Raw genomic sequence first — 27,819 nt, forward strand, 5'->3', positions numbered from 1 at the left:
GACAAATAGTGTACTAGTACATGGACCTTAAGCATGATATCAAGGATATCGAATAAATGCACTCCACTTTACAATTTCTTCTTTTGAGCGAGAGGCAGAGTAGAGCTCTCACAGGCAACAGTTGCTACTGTCACTCATTGACATCTCACACACACACAGACACGCACACACATTCACGCATACTCACCCACGATGGGACGCGCACACACACATGGGCAGCGGGGTCACACATGCTTCATAAAGGGCGCCGTTACAATGGCTTTTCTGTTTCTCTGAGCGCAGAGCTGCGATACAATAGGCCCCAATGAATGCGCCGGCCTGATGCGGCCCCACTTCTCGCCATTTTTCACCGGATGACAGCGAGGACGACGCAGCCGGATGGGGCAGCATGTTTTCAAAAGACGCCCCTGAAGGTGAGCCCAAACATTGCAGGTATCTCTGTGTGCAAGTAATATACGGAGTTTTTGGAGTAGTAGTAGTAGTAGTAGATCATATGATTTGTGAGAGAATGATTGATTTGAATGAGTGACCCTTCTTTAAAGGTCAGGTGGTGATGTGAAAATTAGAAAGTTCAGAAAATGCCTTGGAACTAAAACTAGAAGCAAACATTTGTCCACTGGACAAGAGAATTCAGCACATTAGTAAAACAACTAGGATGCACTAGTAGAACAACTGGTTATATAGTGATATGTTTTACACAACTAGTGTCACTTTTGGAATTCTAATAAGACCATAAGATGGATACCATGGATAGCTGTTGCCAACCATAGATTTGCCTCACTAATAGTTTGTCGTTGTTCTACTAGTATGCCAAAGATGTCCTACTAGTGAGCACAAAGATCAACTTTATGGTCATCTGTTTGAGCATTTATTTGATATCAAGAATATAAAAATCCTGTGCCACACTAGTAACTCTACTAGGCCCACCTATGTGTCACACACTAGTAGCCTTCGGGACCCTACTTGTACTAGAACATTTGCCTTACGTGTAGTTGTCCCACTAGTATACCAAAGTTGTGTTACTAGTATGTAGAAATGTCACATAGTAGTGGGAAAAAAACTAAAAAGTCACAGTTGTCCTACTAGAAATAGATGTTATAGGACAATTTTGCCATAGTGGCATACTACAAGTTACTGTGCAATAGTTGAAAACTGCATGGTACTGGTACTACTGATAACATAGATAAAGCTCGACTAGTTAACATCTAGCGCTTCAGTAGTAGTACCAGCAGTAGTACAAAGTTGTTTTATTAGTATGCAGAAATGTTATACAACAGTGGAAAAAAACATTAAAAAGTAATAAGACGGTCATTGTATTCGTATGCCCAAGCTGTTCTACTAGTGTGCTGAATTGTCTTGACAAAGCGTACAAGTGTATGGATGTCAAATAAAGGCTCTAACGACTATCCTTGAAGCCCTTGGAGCATTTATTCAATGTTCTTGATATACTACTACATTCTTTGTCCTCACTAGTAGGATAACTCTGGCACTAATAGGACAACTACAGTACATGTTACTACAGGGGTGAAACAACTAGTGGGCATTTTGGTGCAATTAGTAGTGTCCAGGAGGCTACTAGTGTGTGCCACATGCCTACTTTTTGGACCTGGTAGAGTTCTTAGTGCAGCAAAGTAATTTTATAATAAGGTTTAATTGCATATTAGTGAGGCAAATATGTGCACTAGTTGACATTTTTGCACTACTAAGTGTTGTAGTACTCATGACATTACTGTATAAAAGTCTAGTTATTAACACATGGCACATCATGAGTAGTGTAAGTAGCGTGAAGATGTAAAGTAGTACTCAATCTTGCCTCACTAGTAACCCTCTCTAGCTGTTAGTATTCCCAAGTGCACATGAACAAAACAATTTCACCCACTGACACTTCAAGAGTGGAAAGGTGCAGCTAAAATAGAGCCAGCTGAGAGGCCTGAGCATATGGGAAGCCATTTGAGCTCAGACATACTAGTGTGCTCATTGTCCTTACGAGTAAGACAATTCAGAGCTCTCATAGAACGTCTTACTAGTAACATTATTTTCCACTATTAGTGACGCTTTTAGCCTAATAGTATCACCTTAAACTGGATATCAAGGATAGCAGTTTTCAACTAGTGCACAGCTTTACCTCACTCGTTGTAGATCGACTATGTCTTACGAGTAACGCTTTATTTTTTCACTGTTGCTTGACGTTTCTGCACACTAATAGAACAACTACATCTTACTGCTGTAATGAGGCAAAACATTGCACTAGTCTGCATAAAACTAGTGCTGAAAGTAAAGCAAAATATGTTAACTAGCACAATCTTATCATCACGTCACTAGTTGTATATAGTTGTTGCACAGTTTTGCCTCACTAGTAACACGTAGTTGTCCTACTAGTACGCCAAAGTTACTAGTACTGGTAAGAACACTGCGCCTTTTAGTATATGGACATAAAGTCACATAGTTTGACCTTAGTATTTCAGCAGTTGTCAACAAGTGCACAGTTTTGCCTAACATGTACTGTAGTTGTTGTACTAGTATGCAGATTGAGGACAGAAACTAGTGAACTAGTACTAGAGTACTAGTACATAACCTACAAGCAGTTGGGTTAAAAATAACACAATTTGGGGTCACTAATGGACCAATACACAATTTGGGTCAATTTGACCCAACTTTCTTAGTTGTTTTTGCAAAAAACAACCCAAAAATGGATAGTTTTGTGCAAAACAACCCCTAAAAATGAGCTGTTTTGTACAAAACAATGCAAGAAAGTGGGTCAAATTGAACCAATTGTGTATCGATCCATTTATGACCCAAAATTGTGTTATTTTTAACCCAACTGTTTTTAGAGTGCACCGGTATGGAATAGATTCTCAAGCTGCTTTCCCTACTGAGTGGGATTGGTATGGTGTGATGTGTGTGTGTGTGTGTGGGGGGGGGGGGGTGCACGTGTGTGTGTGTTGTATTGTGAGGTGACAGATGGATGGGACTCCCCCAAAGAGATTGACATGGGTGTGGTGCTAAATGCAGAGATTCCTCAGAGTAAGGAAAGCGCTGATGTTTGCCCCGCAGGTGTTTATAGTTCAACACTTCATTGGTGGAGCTGCTTTGTTTTCAAAGGAAGTTCAAAGTAAAGGCTGACAAATGTCTGGCGAGACTATGATTCATATTCAGGTCACTGCCGCTGTTAATAATTAATCTCGGGTTATGTGCCTAGCAATAAGGAAAGAAAGGTGTTATTTGCAAATGGTGGGGCCTGTCTGTCTTTTGTCAAAGTTCACTGCTCCCACTACTGAGCACGAGTGCTTCACATACTGTACACTACACTACTATTACTTTAAATCGCTGATTCTCGATTTCAAGTGATCATCAACTTTGTCAGGGCGTTTTTATACATGTGCTCTTCTATTGGATGGAATTAGACTGCAAAGTTGTTCCTAATGTTGTTCATGGTTACTGAAACTTTGCACTCAATTGACGTGTTCGTGGAAGTTACCATAAAAGGTTATACAATCGCAGTACATTACATAGTACTATATTACACAAGTAATGGTCAGGTGTGCCACGGAAAATAATCCAAATTTACGATTTATTGATTTATTCTTGATGAATGTATCTTTGTTCAGCTTTCTATGACAGCGACATATAGTGGCAGGCAGAACAATTAAATGCTCGTCCACTAGATGGCAGAAGGTACATAATAACACAAGCTTGTGTCGCTACCTTTTGTGACATTTTTGCTGATGTTTTTCTGATGAAAAATGTGTGCCTAAATGTAAAATATATGCCTTTGACCAATGACGATTGCCTCAATTTTTATGATCCACTAAAGCAAATCAAATGTGTTTATCTACACCAAGTTTTTTGATGTTCTTTTTACCAAATCCTTTCTTAACATAAACTGAGCAATAGTTGTATGCTTCAATATTAGATTGTCACAATGTTCCCTAACTTCTGATTTCAAGTTCGATTTGCTTTGGGATAGTTAGGATGACCACAAAGTCTCTCTCCAATGTAAAAAATAAATAAATTACAAAATCAATTGATTATATACAAGGTGTGTCAGAAAAGGTCCAGGACTGCTGTCATAAAAGATTCACACAGCCTCACTTTTTCCACATTTTGTTATGTTACAGCCTCATTTAAAAATGGAATAAAAACATTATCTCCCTTGAAATTTCTACACACAACAACCCCATTGTGATAATGTGAAAATATTTTTTTTTCTAATTGTTGCAAATGTATTAAAAAAAGAACAACTAATAAATCCCCTGGACATAAGTATTCCCAGCCTTTGCCACAAAGCTCAAAATTTAGCTCAGGGGCATAATGTTTCCGGTGATCATCCTTGAAAGGTTCCGAGTGCTTAACTGGAGTTCATATAGAATAGTATAGAATAATGTCTGCTGTTTTGAAGTTTCTAATGAATACAGTGGCCTCCATCATCCATAAATTGAAGAATTCTGAACCAGCAGGGCTCTTCCTATAGAGCTAGCTGCCCGTCTAAAATTGGCAATCAGGGAAGGAGGGCTTTAGTCAAGGAGATGCCCAAGAACACGATGGCCATTCTGTCAGAGCTCCAGCGGTCACCTGTGGAGAGAGGAGATGCTTCCAGAAAGACAAACCAACTCTGCCGCACTCCACCAATCAGGCCTGTATGGTAGAGTGGTCAGACAGAAGCCACTCCTTATAGTAAACGAAGCCACTTAAGTAGTAAACGGAACATGGCAGTCTGCCTGGAGTTTGCACAAAGGCACCTGAAGGACTCGCAGACCATGAGAGAGAAAATTCTCTGGTCTGACGAGCCAAAAATGGAACTGTCTGTTGTGAATGCCAGGCGTCATTTTTGGAGGAAACAAGGCACCATTCATCATGGGGCGGCATGGCTCAGTGGTAGAGTGGTCGTTTCCCAACCTGGAGGTTGTGGGTTCAATCCCCGCCCATGGTGACCATGTCGAAGTATCCTGAGCAAGATACTGAACCCCCAGTTGCTTCTACCGTTGTCATCAGTAGGTAGATGAGATACAGTGTAAAGCGCTTTGAGTACCCAAGGTAGAAAAGCGCTATATAAGTGACAGCCCATTTACCATCACCGGACTCATAGCATCTTTACAGTGAAGCATGGTGGTGGCAGCTTCATGCTGTGGGGATGTTTTGGGAGACTCGTCAGGATTGAGGGAAAGATGAATGCAGCAATGTACAGAGACATCCTGGATGAAAACCTGCTGCAGAGTGCTCAGGACTTCAGACTGGGGCAAAGGTTTACTTCCAGCGGGACAACGACCATAAGCACACAGCCAAAGCAAGGAAGGAGTGGCTTCAGAACAACTCTGGGAATGTCCTTGACTGACCCAGCCAGAGCCCAGGCTTGAATCTGATCGAACATCTCTGTAATAATCTGAAACTGGCTGTCCACCGACACTCCCGATCCAACCTGATGGAGCTCGAGTGGTACTTCAAAGAGGAATGGGCATAACTGCCCGAAGATAGGTGTGCCAAGCTTGTAACATCATATTAAAAAAACTCAAGGCTGTAATTACTTCCGAACAGGCCTGGAGTGGCCCATCCGGAGTACTGTGATAATCCCCGGTGGGACATTAGGGGTTATTTCGGCCCACAGATTTGTTTCAAAATCAGCAAATAAAGTGCTTTTGGTAGACCTAACCAGGCCCAGGGTGACTAACCTGGCGTGGCATGAATTTTCCCGTTTGGTCGGCCTGCTTTATGGGCCACTACTCCCCTCCACCCCCAACATCACCACCATCAGTCGCTCACTGGCCGTCAGCTAATCAGTACGCTCGGTAGGGACTCGGAAAAGTCAGCATTCATTACTGAAATGTGATCTTCTTAGGTTAGCTTCTCACAGCCACCGGACGGGCAGTCAAAAGTAAATATGGAAAACAGGAAGAGCAAGGGTGGCGCAGAAAAGGCAAAGAATAAAGAAAAATAACTTATGAAGCTGACGCGGCCAAACTCAAATGTTTTTTTATTTATTTATTTTTTTTTAAATCATCACAGTACCTTGAAGTGTATGCCCCTGATGAAGATGACAAGGTAAGCTATTGCAATGTCAGGACACCAGTAAGTGTAACACAAAACAGACAATATAATGTGCAAACCATGGTCATTGCTCCTAAGTATAAACATCACGAAGTGAACGTGTGATTGCAGTTAATTATGAGCTCTAAAAAAAGAGAAGTTTCGGCTTTTTACCTTGTCCTACTATCTACTGGCTTTATATTTTATATCTATGGCCTTTTGAGATTTTCTAAAAAAAAATATATATATCTGCAAGTGTTCATATATTTAGTATACAGTAAACATAGAATTTTACATTTATTAAGGGAAAATGTAACCATTTCAAAACTTGATATTAGAAGCAGTGCCTGGACCCGGTAACATGGAGAGAGTAACTCAGACTACTGCTGATGATAACGGTGAACTTTATCTTAGACTGATACACTAATCAGCGTAAAATTATATATCGTCATTAAAATGGTGTGAACTTAACTGGGCCGGTTTGAGTCATGAAACTCCAGGCCTGATAAGGAGTCCCAATCGGGCCCAGCTGCCAAAGGTGCATCCGCAAAGTATTAAGCAAAGGCTGTGAATCTTCTAAATTTATAATACTTTTGCAAACATAAAAAACAACAACAAAACATTTTTGAAGTTGTCATTAAGAGGTGTTGTGTGTAGAATTTTGAGAAAAAAAAGTATTTATTTCATTTTGGAATAGGGCTGGACCATGACAAAATGCGGAAAAAGTGAAACACTGTGAATATTTTCCAGATGCATTGTACTTAATTCTTTTTAAACCTAAACTACAAACTGAGTTTCCCACTGGCATTTCCTGGCTGAGAACTTCACCGCCGTGCCGCAAGCAGCCTCCCTAGTATACTAACCCAACCTGGCTCCAGGTTATTGTTTTATTTTCTTTCACAAGCTCAGGAGGCTCTTCAAAGGGACCCATTTTGACGACAGCCATGATGATGGAGCCGAGGGAAGATCCCAGAAGACTCCTTCCAGAATTGCAGGGAATTACTTGAAAAGAAAACATTTGTAGGATAATTTTCCCGTTTTTAAAAGTCCCGTTTTTTTGACACCAGTCCTGAAACTTTTCTGACAGATGTTTGATATAAAAATAATTTGTTCCATATTCTCAGTGGTGGTCAAAGTTTTTAAATAACAAGTATTTGTGTATTTCAGGTACTGTGTTTATTTAGTTAATTAAGGAGGCAACTACAGGTCATGGCGCAGGGCATCTTTTTTTTTGGGCCCTCTAAAGCAAATAGAGAGACTACTTTATATTTCTTTCTAAACTGTTTTCATAACGGCAGAAAAGATTGCATTTTTGTTTTCACTTTTTACAGGTTTTTGCAAGATTTGTTTTTTCCACCATTCGCCTCTTCGTACAAATTGCACTTAAATATTTGGTTGTCGCTTAATTGTCACTATTTCCCATGACTTCTGATTCCAAATTCTATCCCTTGTTAACAATAATGCAATAGCAATGAAATTCATTAAAAAATTTAAGTAAATAACATAATGAGATGATAGCACATATGATTATTTACCCTCCTAAGAAAGTGGCCCACTACAAAAATGAGATTGACATCTGAACTCTAATGTTGCGTGTGTGATGGACTTTTTGACAGTGTGCAAGCTTCCTCCCCTTTTTTTCTAAAGCTTCCTCAATAAGAGTGCACAACACGTACAGTGCATGTTGACGATTTAGCAGTCTACGGAAGTGAACATAAAAGGCAGCCCAGGTGAGGCTGTGAATGACCTCCTTTTCCTCCTCCTCTTGTCTTCCCCCCGCCTCCCTTGCCAGGTAAAAGTGCACGGCGGCGCGCACCAACTTCGTTGGAGAAGCGCAGAAGGCACAAGGCTGGCGGACGCCGTTCACGCGTGTAAATATGAGACAAGTTGAAGTCACGTCACGGATTTACTAAATGGGGCTTCTCCTACTGGGCCTGATTCTCCGCTGCTGGATCACCACCGTGGAGGGTGAGCACACAACAAGCTTAGATACGTGTGTATTATGTGTGTATAGTGCAAACAAAAAGTGCAAATGTAATACTAGATAACGACTATCCCCTTGTTTACCACCTCAATCACATAGCCTGTTTTTGTCATTTACACCTGACCTTAGTAAAAGCAACGTTAGACGGTTAATTCCGTTTATCGCGTGGATACTTCCAGATCCAGGTCCAGTGATAGGGGACAATCGGCAGCAGAGAAAGCCAGCCATATACTAAAATATTTTTTTTATATAGTTTTATCCACCTCACATACACACAACAAATTAAATGTATTAAAACAAGGTTATTAAAGTTAATGAAAACTAAAATAAATAAATAAATAAAATAAAACTAAAAGTGAAAAAAGCTATTTCCATCCATTATCCAAACCGCTTAGCTAATTAACAAAATTAACAAAAAATTAAGTGAAAGTACATCTACGTTACATACGTTTATAAAAAATAACAAAAACTAACTGTAATTATAGTGAGAATGTCTGTTTTTATTTTTTGTCAGTTCATATAATACATGAGCTTTCGGGGTTCATTTTGAATGTACTGTATATATTTTGATATTAATGTACTTCCGTAACTACAGAAGAACCAGGGTCGGTTATTTTAGAATTGCATTTTACTTGAGTTGAGTTGAGTTGAGTTGAGTTGAGTTGAGTTGAGTTGAGTTGTGTCGAGTAAGTTGTTGAACAGATTTATAGTGAGGGTCCACCAGGAGTTTGGCTGTTTGGTGTCAGTCAACCCCGGCTGGTTGTTTTTTGCTGGTGTTGTGCTACTATTCGGAAGAAGCCAGAGGGACAAGAAGCTCGGCAGCTAGCGGTGATTCTGTAAAAACGTACCACAGCCATACAAAAAGGACTGACCTCTTAACTGATGAATAAAAGTAGACAACTTCATTAAGCACAAATAGTTTAACGAACACACACACACACACACATGCACACACACACAACACGCACAGTTTTCCACTTTGCCCCAATGTTCTGTAATTACACTTAAACCAGTGTATTTCTTTAAATTATTTTTATTAGGTTTACTTATCCAATACAGTGCTATTTTTTATTAATCCAAAACACATAACACATTTTTTTTATCATTATATTGTATTCTTTGTATTGTAATGAATTGTCAAGGAGTAAATTGTAAAAGTGAATCTTCTGTACCTGTGGCTAAGGAGTGCATTTCCAGTATTTCTTGTTGGAAGTGATTTTTGTGTGCGTGTGTGTGTGTGTGTGTGTTTTGTAGGTTCATGTTCAGCTAATAGCGCTGCGACTTGTGATCAATGTTTCCAACTTGGTCCACACTGCGCCTGGTGTACACAGGAGGTAGGTAGCAGCATCCTAAACCAAAGAACACATTCCAAATGTGTGATTTTTGCACCATAACATCATGTACATTTTCTTCTCAGAATTTCACAGACTGGTTGTCAGTCAGTGAAAGATGTGACACACCGGAGCATTTGCTGGCAAAAGGATGTGATGAGAGCCTTTTGGAGTTTCACATTTCTAAGGGAGAAATCCTACAGGATCAACCACTTGGGAAGAAAAGTGGCAACCTGAACATCACACAGATCTCCCCGCAAAAAATGGCACTCAAGCTGCGACCTGGTATGCAGTTTTCATATTCAGAGACTGCTCTTCTTTGTCTCTTTCATGGAATATGCTGGTTTTAATTTTGGGCAGGCAGTCAGGTGACTTTCCAGGTGAAAATCCAACACACTGAAGACTACCCTGTGGATCTCTACTACCTGATGGACTTGTCAGCGTCCATGTTTGATGATCTGAACATGATCAAGGACCTTGGCTCCACCCTGTCCAAGGAGATGGCCAACCTTACCAGTAAATTTCGCATGGGCTTTGGTTCTTTTGTGGAGAAACCTGTTCTGCCCTTCATCAAGATTACAGAAGAGGAGCTTGCTAACCCTTGCAGGTATCACAGAGGTTGCCAATTCTCCCTTCAACATTGCCGCAATGTTAGCGTTACAATTACTTAAAGAGGAAGTCAAACCAAACACTATTTCCCCTGAATATGTTCCATGCAGGCCCACTAGTTGAAACAGGGCATTTTGGTTAATATTGAGTTTATGGAATATAGCACAATGACCCCTTTTGGGCCATCTCAGGGGGTGGCCATTTTGTCACTTCTGTCGACTGAAAATGACATCACAACTGCTCAGGGCTCAGGTAACGACCAATCAGCTTTCATCTGTTTTGTAAAGCTGTGCCATGATTGGTCGTTTTCTGAGCCCTGAGTAACTTTGATGTCATTTTCAGTCGACAGAAGTGACAAAATGGCCGCCCCTGAGACGACTAAAAACGAGTGGATTTTGCTGCTTATCCCATATTCCACAAATGCAGTATTAATGAAAATGCCTTCTTTCAACTATTGGGTCTTTATAGAACATATTCTTGAAAAAAATATGTTTATGTCAATTGTTTGGAAGGGAGACAGAACGCATATGTGATGGAAATTCAGACATGACGGACTGGCTGATTGACTTTTCTGTTCCTCTGATTAATGGCATGTGCTCTTTGATGACATTGATAGCACACTATCAGGCATTTTTAACTGAAAGACCAAAAACATTTGATACATTCCTATGAGAAAATGCCTTCACAAACTTGATAATGGAGGTTTGGCTCGGAGTCTGTCCACTGAGAAGTTGCTACTACGCCAACCAGGCAGTCTTACGATCATCTCTGCACAGCTATTTATGACATCTACTCGATCCGTCTTCCTCCTCCACAGGATACGTGGGATTAATCTAGACTTTTTTGAAGGAAAGTGAAAAAAAACAACCTTTAGGCATATATTCTGAGGCACCAGCCCAATCACAAGTTTTTATCGTTTCCTTTCAGGTCACAGCAGTAGTAAAGCACTTTTCTGCCACCTGGAAGTACCTTGGTACTTATTTCCGCACATAGCAGAATTCGCTACTGTCTCAAAAAACAGGCGAGATTTTTTCAGACTGGTGATTTTATTTGAAGATTTGTACTGTCAGGCACTGGGTGCAGTCATCTAAGAGGACAAGATTCAAGACTTGAGCTCTGTTTCTTCTTTCTGTAGTTTTGGTCTGTTGTGGACTTTGTCTTGAGATGCAGGCCCTATGTTTCTGCGCTTTCTTGAGACTTCTCAGCCCAATAAAATGTTTGCTAATAAAGCTTTGTGGGACAACAGAGATGATTACTCAACATGTAATACTTCGATGCCGGTAAACACTAAGCTGAATCTCTGGTTATCATTTTAAAAATGTTTTTGGCCGTGCCTTTTTCTTTGTTACAGCAGTGCCGATGCGACCTGCTTGCCGACATTTGGTTACAAACACGTCTTGTCCCTTACGAGCAACACGGACAAGTTCAACGAGATGGTCTCGATGCAGCATGTGTCTGCAAACATCGACGTCCCAGAGTGCGGCTTCGATGCCGTCATGCAGGCAGCTGTTTGCGGGGTAAGCGTGACGGTTCAGCACAGACACAAGTGTACGATTTGAGATGACAAAAGTGAGCAAGACCAACGATGTTCTCCTGATAGGACAGAATAGGTTGGAGGAATGATTCTATGCGTTTGCTGGTGTTTGTCAGTGATGCTGACTCACACTTTGGGATGGACAGTAAAATGGCCGGCATTGTGATTCCCAACGATGGCCAGTGTCACCTGGACGCCAACAATGAATACTCCATGTCCACGGAGCAGGTTCGAGCCCATTTATTTTCATTTTGCTCAACTTGAAGTCCCCACGGTCACAAATCACCACTGCTCTTCATGCTTTGTATTTTTCTCTTCAGGAGTATCCAACTCTGGGCCAGTTGATTGATAAAGTAGTGGAAAATAATATCTTATTGATATTTGCCGTGACAGAAAAGCAGAAGCTAAACTATGAAGTAAGAGCCTTAAGAGATGAACATTATAGCAGTACAGTGAACCCCCGTTCTTCATGTGGAATACAATCCGGAAACACCCTCGATAGGTGAAGGTCCACTGTATCGAGAAGCCATATGTAAAACAAAAAATCATAGTTTTACCTATACACATGCTTTAAACACATTTAAACCCATTAAAATACACTTTCTAAATTAATCATTAGTAATCCTAAGACTTGCTGACACACTTTTGCGGATAAGAGGGAAAGCGTGCTTCCTTTGAGCTGTTCATTTGTCACTCTCAGCTGAAGTTTCCTTTGAAGCGGACACATAACTAAAAGGGAATTAAACATTGCATATTTAAAAGCAAAATTGCTCAACCAAACTATTTTTGTCCAACGAACACTAGCTTAATGCTAATACACAATGCGAACACCATTGACAGATATTTGAAATTAGCTTTGTTGTTCTTCACACACTTGGAGCAGCAACACATACAAACATCCATCCATCCATTGACCGAACCACTTCTCCTCACGAGGGTCACCTCTCCCAGTTGTCTACGGGCAGTAGGCGGGGGTTACGCACCTGAACTGCTTGCCAGTGTTTGGAATGTGAGAGAGCATATAAAAAAGCTTGCTTAAATATACTTTTTTTAAGAATATGTTCTGTGCAAGCCCACTAATTGAAACAAGGCATTCTGATAAATATTGCGTTTGTGGAATAAGAGTCAATCCACCCGTTTTTAGCCATCTCTGTTGGCGGCCATTTTGTGTCGACTGAAAATGGGATCACAACTGCTCAGGGCTCTGGTAACGACCAATCACGGCTGACCTGTTTTCTGAAGCTGAGTCGTGATTGGTCGTTACCTGAACCCTGAGCAGTTGTGATCTAATTTTCAGTCGACACAAAGTGGCAAAATGGCCGCCCCCTGAGATGGCTAAAAACGGGTGGATTTTGCTGCTTAACTCATATCCCACAAACGCAATATCAAGCAGAATGCCGTGTTTCAACTAGTGGGCCTGCTGGGAGCATATCCTTGTTTGGTTGACTTTCCCATTAAAACGGTATGATATAGGAAGAGCACAAAAGATGCACGGCGATAGAGCGGGGTTGCTTCACTGTACTGAAGATGCCAGCCTCGCTATTTGCATTAAGGCATCAGCTGCTTTTTCCCACTGTCATAGAACTATGCAAATCTGATACCTGGTGCCACCGTTGGAGTCGTGGCCACGGATTCTCGCAACATCCTCGAACTGATTTTAACGGCGTACAAAGTGAGTAAGTGTTCAATGAAAATGTTTTGGGTGGTTGGAAGAACCTTCCCAGGTGTTTTTCTTAAAATCCCTTTTTCATTCTTTCTCCTATTACGCTTCCTTGCAGCTCACGGGAATTTGCGTCAGCATGTTCAACTGCAAGTCTTGTCTTGTCCCGGCTGTTTGATGTGTTTATGTCTTACTCATTTTTCTCAGCAACTTGTGCTTCCTCGTTGTGCTTTTGTGTAAATCCAGATTACGATGGCAAACTTCTCATCATTCAGTGACAGTGACATGATTTGTGAGCAATTCCAGCCTGTCTGCTAACTTAAGCGTGACATAGAGGTGGAGACTCTCTTATTGTCGTAGTTAATGTGTACACATAAATGTTGGAAAGCAGTTTGAGCATTTATTCCATGTCCCTCATATAGAGTTCAAGGTCCATGTACATTATTAGGATGCTCTTCGTCCTCAAAGGGAGAACCATTCAGTGCAGCAGTTAACAAATTAGGGTGCACTAGTAGAATGACTTTGTAATGTGTTTTCCGCTACAGAATTGAATTACTGCACACTAGTACGACAACTTTGTTATACTAGTTGGACAACTGCATGTTACCGCAAAAAGGCAAAATGGTACGCTAGTTGACGTTTGTGTACTACAGGTTAGTCTGGTAAATCAGTAGATTTGAACTAGTACAATTTTATCATGTTCACAGGAGAATTTGATAAAAACTTGTCAACTAGTAGACTTTTTTTAATGTCACTGGTCATCTTTAGAGCACAGTTTTGCGTCACTAGTTATCCATCTAGTGAGGACAAAGAGTGTACTGTACTAGTACATGGATATTTAAAGACGTTGGAAAATGCTCAAACATTTTTATGGGAAGCCGTTTGAGCATTTAATCAAAATCCCAGTGAGGACCTATATCAGACTACCACATGGACCTCTAGCTGGATATCCAGTAAATATTGAAAGTACTTTATTAAATGTCCATCTACTAATACGTACTTTGTCCTCATTAGTAGTACAGTTCTGCACACTAGTAGAACGACTGTGTCTTACTGGCAACGTTTTATTTTCCCCACTACTGTCTTCCACTCCTGTATGCCACATTAGTAGCACAAATTTGACAAACTAATAGTAAGACAGTACATTTCCCCGTGAGTTAAAACTATTTTGTTGTTTCGGCATTATGTTAGTATGAAGCTGAGGAGGTTACTAGTGAATGACCCATGCATTCTAGTTGTGTTACTAGTGCAGCACAGTAGTTTACTAGTATGGATTACTTGCATACTTGTGGCATTAGTAGCGGAAAAAAGCATTACTAGTTTGTTACAGTTGTTTTATGACTGCACCATCGTCGGTGCTGAATTGTCTCACTAGTGAGGACAAAGTACTTTGGACTTTAAGATGGATAGCAAGGATATGGAGTAAATGCTCAAATGGCTTTCTATAATAAATTCATTGTACATAATCAATGTTTTCACCTTTGCCTAACTAAGCAACCCCAAAACACTGCAGGTGTTCAAATAACACGCAATTAAGCCTTTAAGTACCCAGACGGTTTGTCACAGAGTTCATTTGTCAAACTACACCTTTCTTTCTACTCAGGTGAGCCATCAGTCTTTCCTCAGGTTATTTTACAGCTCAGCACACCTGGGATGATGAGTCACCCTTAAAAGGGGATAAAGACAGCAGGCTTTGCACATTACATGTCACCACAAAGTGAAATTGACCTTAAGATACCTGGAAAGTCCGCCGAATGATATCATGACAGATTTCAGAGTGGTGATTTTTTTAGAGATGTTTCTTTGGAAAATACCTTGCGCTTATGGTGGTTTGCAGGAACTGCGATCAGAGATCGAACTGGAGGTCCTTGGAGACACAGAAGAACTCCGGATGTCCTTCGCTGCTATTTGTCCAAATGGGACAGTCCTTTCGGAGCTCAAACAATGTTCTAATGTCAAACCTGGAGAGACGGTCAGTTGTGTTCACACTTGATTGCTTTTAGTGTGTCCAGGAGATAGCACAGTATATTTAAAGTTAAGATTTGTCCGCGCACGTGTGTGTCTATATTTGTGTGTGACTATATTTATTACTCCATACCAACTTACAACGTCTTGTTCTTGTTTCTTTCTTCTTGCTTAGATTAGATTTAAAGCGGAAGTCAACCAAACAATTTTTTTTTAAGAATATGTTCCCAGCAGGCCCACTAGTTGAAACACGGCATTATGATTAATATTGCGTTTGTGAAATATGAGTTAAGCAGCAAAATCCACCCCTTTTCAGCCATCTCAGGGGGCGGCCATTTTGCCACTTTGTGTCAACTGAAAATGACATCACAGTTGCTCAGGGCTCAGGTAACGACCAAGCTCACCTGTTTTCTGAAGCTGAGCCATGATTGGTTGTTACCTGAGCCCCGAGCAACTGTGTTGTCATTTCAGTCTACAGAAGTAACAAAATGGCCGCCACCTGAGATGGCTACCAATGGGTGGCTTTTTCTGCTTAGCTCATATTCCACAAAAACAATATTAACTTGGGTTGACTTCTGCTTTAAATCTTTCTATCTATCTATCTATCTATCTATCTATCTATCTATCTATCTATCTATCTATCTATCTATCTATCTATCTATCTATCTATCTATCTATCTATCTATCTATCTATCTATCTATCTATCTATCTATCCATCCATCCATCTATCTATCTATCTATCTATCTATCTATCTATCTATCTATCTATCTATCTATCTATCTATCTATCTATCTATCTATCTATCTATCTATCTATCTATCTATCTATCTATCTATCTATCTATCTATCTATCTATCCATCTATCTATCTATCTATCTGGGCCATATTTAGTCATTTTCACTGTCTGTCTATTTCTGTCTATTCTAGCCATGATTCATCCATTTCCCTTTATCTATGACCCATCCATCCAGTCCATCCTTGCACCCATTTGCTATGTGTTTCTGTCTTTCTACCTGTTGGTCCATTGTAACTGTCATCTCCCCCACAATCTCCTCTCTCAGGTGGTGTTCAATGTGTCTGTGGAGCTTCCAGGATGCCTGTCGGGAAGTCGACGCTTCTCCTTAAAGCCAGTGGGCCTCCAGGACACTTTGGACATAGAATTGGAGTCTCTGTGCTCCTGCGAGTGTGGGCGGCCTCTTGAAACCGACAACAGCAGCCGGTGCACGGAGGGCCAGGGGACTTTCCACTGTGGCGTGTGCGCGTGTCAGCCGGGCTTCTCGGGAGCAGAATGCGAATGCAATGAGGAAAGTGCATTGTTGAGCAACTGCATGGCAAGCATTGAGAGCGACGTATGCAGCGGTCAGGGGCAATGCCACTGCGGAGAGTGTGCGTGTGACACATCCAGCTTTGGTCACATCTATGGACCTTACTGCGAGTGTGACAACTACTCATGCGTTCGCTTCCGTGGGGAGCTGTGTGGAGGTGAGCAATTACATTTCTGTTGAATAATCTGATGGATAGTTCTGTGGCGAGCTTTTTCACATTGGCCTGTTTGTGTTTTAGGCCACGGGGTGTGTGACTGTGGAGAGTGCCACTGCCAAAGTGGCTGGACAGGGGAGTACTGCAACTGCAGCAGCAGCAGTGAGTCGTGCCTTTCCGAAGATGGAGTCCTGTGCAGCGGCCGAGGCAAGTGCGAGTGCGGCCAGTGTGTCTGCTTGGTATCGGGAGCATCGGGGGACTTGTGTGAGAAGTGCGCCACATGTGGAGATGCCTGTTCGGTTGCAAGGTGAGCGAGAGAGCACATGCCATAAGAAGCAAATTAGTTGGGTTTGATGTGTAGCTTTTTCTTTGCTGGCTTTACCGTTGCAATTCGATATAAAACAACATGGACACTTTGGGTTTTTTTTTACCCATTTTGACATCCATCCATCCATTATCCAATCCACTTAACCTCACAAGGGTCACGGGCATGCTGGAGCCTATCCCAGCTGTCTTTGGGCAGTAGGCGGAGGACACCCGGAACTTGTTGCCAGCCAATCACAGGGCATGCATAGACAAACAAACATTCACACTCACTGTCACACCTAGAGGCAATTCAGAGTGTCCAATTAACCTACCATGCATATTTTTGGAATGTGGGAGGAATCCGGAGTACCCGGAGAAAACCCTCGCAGGCACGGGGAGAATATGTAAACTCCAGATACAAAGGCCAGGGCCAGATTCGACGGTGGTCCACTGGTTAGCACGTCCACTTTACAGTTCAGAGGTCGTGGGTTCGATCCCGGCTCCAGCCTCCCTGTGTGGAGTTTGCATGTTCTCCCCATGCCTGCGTGGGTTTTCTCCGGGTACTCCGGTTTCCTCCCACATTCCAAAAACATGCATGGTAAGTTGATTGGACACTCTAAATTGCCCCTAGGTGTGAGTGTGAATGCGGTTGTTTGGTTGTCTCTGTGTGCCCTGCGATTGGCTGGCAACCGATTCAGGGTGTCCCCCGCCTCCTGCCCGAAGACGGCTGGGATAGGCTCCATCACGCCCGCGACCCTTGTGAGGAGAAGCGGTATCGATAATGGATGGATGGCAGTTTTATGAGGATATTCTAGAGTCACACGTGATCCAGTACATACTGCATGTATATCAATGAAGATTAAACAGTATGTAAGATGTTGTATCCTTATACCACACAATCAGTCTGATCTGTCTTCTCTTCCGAGTAGCATATCAGGTTTTGGTTCCTTTGTTCACATGTGTCTGTACCCTGCAGGTGACATCAAAAGACAACTAATGTCTTCAACACGGCACTGAAGGATTTCCTTTCGCTATTGTAAAGCAGCTGTTGCCTCTCGAGCCATTTGATAGCTCAGTTAATAAAGGGCAGAGAGGTGGCCTTTGGAACATGGTGTATTCCACTTCTTTCGACAATTGCAATGTGTCATGGTCTTTGTATTTAATTCCAGGACATGTGTGGAGTGCCATCTCCAGGCAAAAGAGAACGATGAGCAGTGTGAGCAAAACTGCAGTCTGCCCAAGATTTACATCAACACATCAGCAGGTACGTTTTTCAGAAAGGATTGTTGTTATTGAGCTATCCCAGCATTGAACCTCTCTTTTAAAAGCGACACAGTGCAGAATTTTTAATTGCCCACAGGTAATGAAATACATTGTTCTCTTGAGTACCTGCCCATACGGAAAGCCATTTGAGCATTCATTTGATATCCTTGATATCCATCTTAAAGTCCAGGACAATTCAACGCACTATTAGAATGACTAGGGCGCACTAGTAGAACAACTGTGTTACTAGTTATGTTTTTTCCACTATAGTACCGTATTACATTTCTTTACACTAGTCAAACAACTTTGGCACAATAGTAGGACAACTACATTTTAACTAAAGGGCCTGAACTACTTGTGGTGTTACTGGTAGCGTCCAGGAGGCTACTAGTGCATGACATATATGTACTGTTTGGGCCTAGTAGTACTAGTACAGCACAGTAGTTTACGCACTAGTAACTTTTAATTGCATCCTAGTTGGCCAAAAGGGATAGTAAAAGTAATATTTTTTAACTCCAAGTATTGTCTGTAGCAAATTGATGTACAAATCAAAACCGTTTCAAACCTATGCATTCCATTTGTTTTCCATTTTGCGGAGTGAACTACTCAAATTGTTTAATTATGTACTGAAATAGCTCAGTTGGGAGAGCGTTAGACTGAAGATTTAAAGGACGTTCAATCCCGAGCTTAGTATTGCAGCTGGGCTCTTTCTTGCAGGAAGCTCAGGTCTGTGGAAAGTTATTTCAGTCTTAATGTGATGTTCTTGATATCCAGTTGAAGGTCCATGTACTAGTGCTCTCTTTGTCCTCACAAGTTAGCTAACTGAACGCCCTGGTAAATGTCGAGTGCGAGTAAAATGACTGTTTCGCACGAGTAACTATTACTAAAGACAGTCGTTCTCTATTAATGCTATTAGTAATGTTTATTTTTAAACAGTTTTATGTAGGTACAATTTTTTAGCTTTTATATGCAATAAATATGAACCGAATCATTACGGACTTTTTTCTCGCTATTTTGAAGTACGGCGTTAATGTTCAAACTGTGTGTAATGTTACAGTGACTTACAATAATATTAGATATACATTTTAGAGCTAAAACCTTTTGAATGAACCCTTAGCCCTACTATGTTACTGTATTTGAATGTTAGTCAAGATGGTGGTATTTAAAGTGCAAAGCATTTTTCTTGGGGGTGCTTGGTGAAAAGGTTGAAGAGCCACTGCTCTATTTGATCGCGAGCCATGTCCTTTCAGCCAGTGTCGGACAATGGCGAACATATTCTTTACCTTGTTATACAGGCGCGGCTATTGTGGTGCATGTGAACAGCCGATGGAGCGTGGCTTCCTTTAAAGCAGACATTATTTTAAAGGCGCTATACTTGTGCAAGCTGAGAGCGATATCTGATCATCAATGAGGATTTTTCAGATGTGAAACACAATAATGCAAACGACACACTAGCATACACGCACACAAAGATCATCCTCTTTGATATGGAAATCACAATGACAGCAGAACAGAGGCGAGGATATCCTTTTACGTTCTCGCCTCAGTGTTGAGAGGGAAGATGATATACAATTCATTGGTGGCTTCATTACATATGTTCCAATTTCCTTTCAGAGGGAGACAAGAGCGCCTCTATGCAATGCACGCTGATGTCCGAAAATGAGTGCTGGATGTCGTTTAATGTGCTCGGAGGGGACACGGTGACTGTTTACAATCCTCACATGTACGGTAAGCTGGGCAACAAAGTACGCACAATTTGTGGATGGATAGATGGATGACTCTAAATGGTCAACAGTATAAACGGTGTATAATATACATGTTCATATGTATAATATTGATTACCGGTATACGTATCGTGGCTGTCGGGTGGAAACCTCATATTTTCAAATATGGTCAAGATCATGTTTTTTCACAAATTATTACTATTGGTCTGTCCCCACCTCATGTGTTAATTTTTCACATTATTATTTAATTTCAAATGTTGAAAATAGCTTGAGAATAAAATCCATTGACTGTCTTGGGCACTTTCCAAGAAGTGTCGTAAACGTGTCTCTCTGTCAATTTGCTGGAGCTTTGTGGCATTATGCCACTTCAAGGTTGTAAGTCTGGATAATTTTTTTAGACAATAATGTGTGACAATAGTAACATTAGATACATTTGAGTAAGTGTGTTTTGCTCAAAAAGGACCGCCAGTAATATTTCAGTGCAGAGGCAACGATTCATTTTTGCTCGTTTTTTTCTTCTATTGCATCATTCAAGGATTTTGAAATGATGACTGATGTAACCATTGTTATTTACTTTTGTTGTATCATTTTAATCAATGACATTGTAAATAAATTAGCCATTTTTTTAATCATATTGAGTTTGCAAGTGGTTTTGGTGGTGTTGTGTTGATGTTAGTGCACCGCAGTAAATGATAGCAGACATAACACCAACTTGAATAATGCAGTGTTTGGTAACTCAAGCAAGATGGTGTTTTTTTAATTTCCTGAACAGTATTGATTGTGATGCGAGAGATGCGAGGATTCCTCTCGACAGCAACGGGAGGTTCAGACCAGGGGCGGAGCCGGAACGTGGCTAATGGGTGGGCCTGGAAAAATCAGGGTGGGCCTAAATATTTCTCTCGCTGAGCACAATCCTCCTGTCCATACACATTGTATATTCAAATAAAATGACAAACTGAATAATATGAAGTTCAGATCTTCCTTAGACAACCACACTTGTGCCATTCCTAATTTTCAATAAAGTAAAAAACACAATGAAACGCAAATTCAAAAATAATTGAATAATACTTTACTAAAAATGTTAAAATATATATTTTGTCATGAATTTCACTGGGTGGGCAGTCTGTCAATCCGGGTGGGCCTGTGCCCACTACGATTTACACACCCAGGCCGACCAATGGCTCCACCCCTGGTTCAGACGTATTTATCGAACACGCAGTTGGAGAGTTGTTATATAAAGGCCACATTCTCGCATGTGCCTAAATCAGAAAAGACGCACGGCTGCATGCTTATGGTTAATAAAGAAATACATGCTCTTCCAAAGTGTCGTAGTGCGCATGTCTCACTGGCGGCAATATATCCGCTATAGAAGTACATTTCAGATTCAATATTTTCCAAATTGATATCTATGTCATTTCACAAGTCTCAGGAAAACTCTGTGCTCCATGATTTACCGCCAGCCTCAGACTTCAATGAGTCATGCCTCTTAGGCGGTTGTGCACACATTAGTCAGTTACTCATGGTGGGTGGAAGTTCTAACGGGAGAATGTGCGTACCTACAAGGTGTACAACCCTGGCATGTTAAAAAATAAAACGCATAAATGTGAAAATATGGTCCTATTTGATTAGTGAAGAGTATAAAACCTGATCTAATTGGTGAGAGTGTGATCTTATGTCCTGTCCTAGGCTGTCCCGAACCGCCCAACATCCCCATGATCATCCTGGGGGTCTCACTTTCCATTGTGTGCATCGGACTGATCCTGCTGGCTGTTTGGAAAGTGCTCGTGTCAGTTCACGACGGTAAAGAGGTGGCCAGGTTTGAGGCTGAGAAGGCAAAGGCAAAGTGGCAATCGGTGAGATTCTGGAATGCATGTGCTATTCATTTTGTATTTCCACAACATTTTTCCCACTTTTAAGAATACCTAGTTTCTCCAGCATGGAAAGAAAAACAAATAGATCACCTGCAATGTTAAAAACAAAACAAACCAACAGTTTTACATTTTAATTTTGCCTGCCTTTTTTTTAGTTCTTGAGTGCCCAAGTTCTCAAGAGTGGGTTAGGGGCATACCGACAACTGTTTCTGCAGCTCTAACTGTCATTTGCAGACTGATTTATCAGAACATAGAAAAGAGTTTTTGATAGTGACAAAACAAGATCTCTGGAAAAAAACCAAAATGTCCTACAACTGCGAATGTTGTGTCTTGTTCATTTGAACCCAGTATGAGTGCCGTGGTGTGTTTTGTGTTTTCACTCAGGGGACCAACCCACTGTTCAGGAGCTCCACAACTACATTTAAAAATGTTACCTATAAGAACAGAGAGCGGGAGAAGATGATTACAACGGATCACTACTGATGATTAGCTGGAGGCAATGCCGAGCAGCATCTGAGTGCACTTAGTCTTTGTGCGTGCGCGTGTGTGTGTGGTGCTTGTGTGTATTACAACAGGCAAGTGATCAACATGTTTTTTTTTTGTACCACTGCATGAACCTCTGAGTTGCTTCAGAGTTGTAAGACAGAATACTGACAACTCTATGAACAGACGTGACTGTGTGTCATATATTAGCTGCTGTTTAACTGCAGTTTGCCTGCAGGTGCAAATGCACACTGACTAACACACCGATCTCGGCTGTCTGTTGCGTAAACCTACAAGCTTCGACATGGCAACACCAGCTGAGAGAGAACACTAAAAATATTTGAGTGGTCGTCTACTGAAAAAGATGAATGTTGTCCTTGTGTTCATCCAATGAATGTAAATGTTAAGTTTGGGGTTTTCAATGTTTTTATTTGTATTTGTAAAGGAAGGCTGAGCCTTCAATGTTGATAATAAAATGTAATGGTGTGGCACACGTTTTTTCTCTCTTTCTCTCACGACAGCCTGATAGTCTCGCCGCTCTCATTTTTGTAAACATTTTATTATAGTATATCTTTTTCATAAGACAACACTGAAGAAATGGCACTTTAACGTGTTAAGTAGTCAGTGTGCAGTTAGTGTGACTGTCAATGTGTCTGTCCCCTCAAAATAACTCACAGCCTATAATGTCTAAACTGCTGGCAACAAAAATGAGTACACCCCTCAGTGAAAATGTATAAATTCTATCTATCTATCTATCTATCTATCTATCTATCTATCTATCTATCTATCTATCTATCTATCTATCTATCTATCTATCTATCTATCTATCTATCTATCAATCCATCCATCCATCCATCCATCCATCCACTCCTTTTCTTTGGTTTTCTCCGTCGAACGTGACGTTGCAGCCCCCCATTGAAACTCTAGTAAGTCCTCTGCTGAACGTTTGGTGCGAGAGAGTGGGGGGGAAAACGACGACGACCAACGAACAACGAGTTTCCGACTTCTAGAATTGGCCTCTCGGAATGTTTAGCCATATTGGACGTTGCAACCCGCCGTCGAAATGTTCTCACGGCTGTTCCGCTGCATGGACGTGGACGTGGTGACGGCTATTTGTGTAACTTTATTGTTGCTGAAAACTTGTGCGTGTTCCGCCCAGGAGGAGGACAACGGCGGCGAGATTCTGGAGCACGAAGAGCTCGCTGAGTTTTACAGTAAGTAACATTACTGGCCCTGGGGGGGAAAAATATCTATGAAGCCATTCGTGTCGTAAATAAGTAAAAGTAAATAAATAAAGTGGAGGATAAACGATGTGACTCACTCGTATCAAATGCAGCAGGGCGTCTAACGCGAGAAGTGATTGACATCTGATCCAGAGGTAGCAAAATACTCGCACGTTATATTTAAGTAGAAGTACAGATACTTGTCTTCAAATACTTTGGGAAAAGTTGAAGTACCAGCTGCGTCAAATCGTTTACTTGAAAAGTTTACTTAAAGACTCCAGTAAAAGTCCAAAAATACTGTACTTTTGTCCAGACGTTCAGGAGAGGGTTATTTCAGTCACGCAAGTTATAAATACTGTAATTAATTACTATTTCAATATTTGTATATTGAATGTATTTTACATTACAATTGTTCACATATATTTTCATCTTCGTACTATTTAGTGGTAGAAAAAGTGCAAGCACTCTGCCTGAGTAGAACGTATAGGACAGGGAAAAGTACAGATTTTACTTAAGTAAAAGTATTTTTAAAAAGTACTGCAATTTTATTTAATCAGTTGTGTACTTGTATGTATTTTTATGTTACAAATGTTCACATGTGTTATAATGTATTGTATATTAGTCAGAGGTATCAAAAGTACACACTCTGTACTTATGTAAATTACTGGTACATGTGTAAAAATAAAAATAAAATTGAAAAATACGATGGGAAAAGTACTGATGCAACCACTTAGTAAAAGTAATTAAAAAAAGGACTATACTTTCATTATTTCATGATAAAGTACTTTAGTTGAATAAGTTGATTTTATAAAACTGGATTTTTTCTTAACTTATATTCATATACTTAACCGTATAATGCATATTTACAGTACATTTTTACATGTACGTACTTTAAAATTCAAAAATAAAAATATTGCCTATGACTTAAGTAAAAGTAAAAACGTTCAGAGATTATTGTTATTATGATGATGTGATAAAAATAATAAAATACAGAGTCTTACGGTACAAAAGTAAACATGAATTCTTACTATTGATTATATACAATACCTGTTTTGATAACTTGTCAACACCCAAAATATTTTTCAACCATCTTCTCTGTAGGAAAGGGTCTTTTCATCCTAGAGAGCAACCTTCTTCAGCGCTGTGTGACAGTGGAACAGTCCAATCTGGTGCTCCGGGACTGTCGTCGTCCCACCCACCGCATGCTGTGGAAGTGGGTCTCCCACCATCGTCTCTTCAACGCTGGCACCAGCACGTGCCTGGGCCTCAACATGTCTGACCCCGCGCAGCCGCTCGGAACATTCCAGTGCGACTTGGACCTTCCCGTATTGTGGTGGCGCTGCAGAGGAAATATGTTGTACGGGGCGTCCCGGTGGAAGGTGGCTGTTGCTGGGAATTTGGTAGTGGTTAAAAGAAACTCTTACCACGAGTGGAAAAGGTACAACACGCCGAGAGAGGGGCCCTGCTCCAATCCATATGAAGGTAAAAGAAAAGCGTCCCAGTGAGCACAAATGAGCCTTTTTGTCACTTGATTTATTACATTTGCAGATATCCACACTTTGTTGGGAAATGCACACGGCATGCCCTGTGCACTGCCCTTTAAATACAACAACAAATGGTACTCGGAGTGCACCACAGAGGGCCGTGAAGATCATCTTCCGTGGTGCTCGACCACCACTAGATATGATGAGGCTGAAAAATGGGGGTTCTGTCCGGTGCATGGTAAATGCTTACACCTGAGCATTATTCTATTTCCTACGCTTGAGATCCAGCTTAAGGTCCTTGTACAAGTATTGTCTTTTTTTCAGTATCTTACTAGTAATATATTTTCACCTTCCACTACCCTATAATATTTCTGCACATTAGTAGAAGAACTTTGGCGTACTAGTTAAGTAGGACCACTATTTGTTATCAGTGAGACAAAATTGTGCACTAGTTAACATGCGCGCTACTTGTACTGCTACTAAAACTCGAAGGGCCCTATTTTGATAGATTGCCGCCTAGCGATCAGCGTAGGAACGGGCGCAACTTCATTTTGATGTCGGGGCAAGTCTAGTTTAGCGTTTTTGTGAATTTGGTAGACTCGCTACAGTATATGGGTGACGTGACGCTCCTCTGTGTATTTCACAATTTGGTAACAAAAAGTAGACTGAAGTTTAGACTACCTAAAAGGTCAATAGTGCTGCGCAGATGGTGTAACGTGGTTTTGCTGGATTTGATCGATGTGCAGCCAGACAGATTTGGTGCTACGTGGACTTATGTGGTGGATGTCATCTATTTCATTCATATGACAATGACGTGAGACAAACCCTCTGAATCGTTGTACTTTGTAGTAATCAATTCATTGAACAAATTAGAATCATTATCATCTTAATAGCATCGCCCTGACTGCGCGGCACAACTATGGGGAAGGGGGGTTGTGATAATGGAACACTAATAAATCCAAGCACATTTGAGCAAACCAGTCTGCTTTTCGTTTTTGACGTTTTTGACTTTTTTCATTTAAATTTAAAGTGGTGCCAATGTCATGCACGGACCAGCGAATCTATATCTGTTTCCGCAATGTCAAGCCAGCGTGTCCTGATTTTAATGCAAATGAGGGACGCTGCCACGATTGGCCGGGAAACTGCTATGTTTCATTCCACAATGGCGCACAACAATGTTAGGCTACATTTACCTTCTGGTCCTGGCCGTGGCAGAATTCGGAGAAGTATGGTTTACCGGTTTACCACAGATGCCAGTACATTTCTTCCCGGCCCATCATGTTCCAATGAGATCCATCATATGACCTACATTCTGTCTGGCTTTCTACAGATGAAATGTGGACACATTACAGCAGTGGAGAACATTAGTGGCCCAGAAGAGTCAAATGAAGCGCCCCAGCTCGGTACTGCTCCAGAGTCTGCGGCAACGCGGGCAAGGCACATACTGCAGCTCAATTAAAGAGACACTTGGATGAGCTTAACATTGCCACTTGTATAATAGTACTAATAGTATCACCGTTTTTGGACGTTATAAGCAATGAAAGTACAATGATTTCTAATGGTAAGTTTGTAATCGGTCCCTCCAGTGACTCCGACCGAACAAGGATAGAACGGTAGGGGGCGCGGCCATTCCCCTCATTAACAAGAGGCGTTGTCCATGGAGTCACTTATTTCCTAATTTCTCCCAAATTTATTGGTAAAATAGAAAATGACAACTCTTTTCATTTTCCTGATCAAAAAAATATACAAAATGAACTTGTTAGTAAAAACATGGCCATCCCGACCCAACCATCCCTTTAAATGTTTGCTCTTATTAGATATCTATCAACACGATACTACGTCACTAATCCTTCTCTAGTACCAAAATGTGCAAAATACCTGGTTATTCACATACACACTGCACAGTACACAGTGTGCATGCTCTCAGAGAATAAGAGTGAAAGAGAGAGCGGCTCGCCAGTTATCTCACACGCAAGCTTATGTGAGAACTGTGGTAAAATAAGCATTTAAACAGTTTTAAAGGACCATGAGATGACGGGGAATGCATGCTTCCCATCCCACTATGGACTGTCTCCAAATTGTGTTACACCCTTTGTACTGTAAGGTTTAGTTGCGTTCACCCCCATTTTACAATAGCTGATTAAGTTTCTCATCCACACTGTGACTGTGTGGGGCATCCACAGCAATCACGGCCTGTCATGTTTGTCCATCCCGCACCCCGTTGTCTCATGACCATCTTGTTTTGTGTTCAGTGACTTGAAACAGGGCCTGCTGTGCCATGAATATAGTGTATCTGTAGTCATTAGTAGTATTATTAGCACACAGTTGTCAACTAGTGCACTTTTTTTTGCTTCACTAGTAATATGTAGTTGTCCTACTGGTATGCCAAAGTTGTCTACGTAGTACATGAATCTTAAGATGGATAGCAAGGATTTTGAATAAATGCTCAAAGGGCTTTCTGTGAAGCCAAACAGTATTTTTAATCTAAACTTTCCACGCTAGATTATAGATGTGAGCATTTCTGGGAGTCGAACCAGGAGCTTCGTGCTTGCTACCAGTTCAACCTGTACACCATCCTCACCTGGAGTCAAGCGATGCTGACATGTCAGGCTCAGGGTGGAAATCTGCTCAGCATCACCAGCTTGGCAGAGCACAGGTACATCAGAGGTATGCATCTGTTTAAAGATAACGAAAGGAATCAGGAGCAAATATTACTCTGCTTTACAAGTACAGTATATGGGTCATTCCAGAATTGAAAACAGACTATTTATTTGATAACCATCAATTATCGATACCGCTTATCCTCACAAGGGTCGCAGGGCGTGCTGGAGCCTATACCAGCTGTCTTCGGGCAGTAGGCGGTGGACACCCTGAATTGGT

The 27,819-nt window shown here is 41.1% G+C and overlaps 2 protein-coding genes across 4 annotated transcripts in view; both read left to right on the forward strand.

Moving 5' to 3' along the window:
• Positions 1-286: 286 nt before the first annotated feature.
• On the forward strand, positions 287-22,725 carry itgb6 (integrin, beta 6). The gene is made up of 16 exons (XM_086026236.1): positions 287-413; positions 7,814-7,989; positions 9,260-9,339; positions 9,423-9,621; positions 9,697-9,943; positions 11,297-11,462; positions 11,546-11,707; positions 11,800-11,895; positions 13,062-13,151; positions 14,977-15,111; positions 16,168-16,588; positions 16,670-16,892; positions 18,061-18,155; positions 19,769-19,882; positions 21,565-21,731; positions 22,134-22,725. The coding sequence occupies exons 2-16, from the start codon at positions 7,935-7,937 to the stop codon at positions 22,230-22,232; spliced, it is 2,349 nt and encodes a 782-aa protein (XP_085882362.1). The 5' UTR covers positions 287-413; positions 7,814-7,934; the 3' UTR covers positions 22,233-22,725.
• Positions 22,726-23,175: 450 nt separating this feature from the next.
• Positions 23,176-27,819, forward strand: part of pla2r1 (phospholipase A2 receptor 1) — a 33,690-nt gene continuing 29,046 nt past the window's right edge. For 2 of the 3 annotated variants that reach the window (XM_086026765.1, XM_086026766.1), the window contains exons 1-4: positions 23,176-23,446; positions 24,557-24,937; positions 25,004-25,177; positions 27,442-27,606. In XM_086026765.1, coding sequence (XP_085882891.1) covers positions 23,296-23,446; positions 24,557-24,937; positions 25,004-25,177; positions 27,442-27,606 — 871 coding nt within the window. In that variant the 5' untranslated portion in view covers positions 23,176-23,295. Of the gene's footprint in view, positions 23,447-24,556; positions 24,938-25,003; positions 25,178-27,441; positions 27,607-27,819 lie in introns of those variants that run through there. The other variant, XM_086026767.1, reaches the window with a different exon arrangement.

Source organism: Filicampus tigris, chromosome 3 (genome assembly GCF_054856515.1).
Source record: "Filicampus tigris isolate MCC_2025a chromosome 3, RoL_Ftig_1.0, whole genome shotgun sequence".
Taxonomy (NCBI): domain Eukaryota; kingdom Metazoa; phylum Chordata; class Actinopteri; order Syngnathiformes; family Syngnathidae; genus Filicampus; species Filicampus tigris.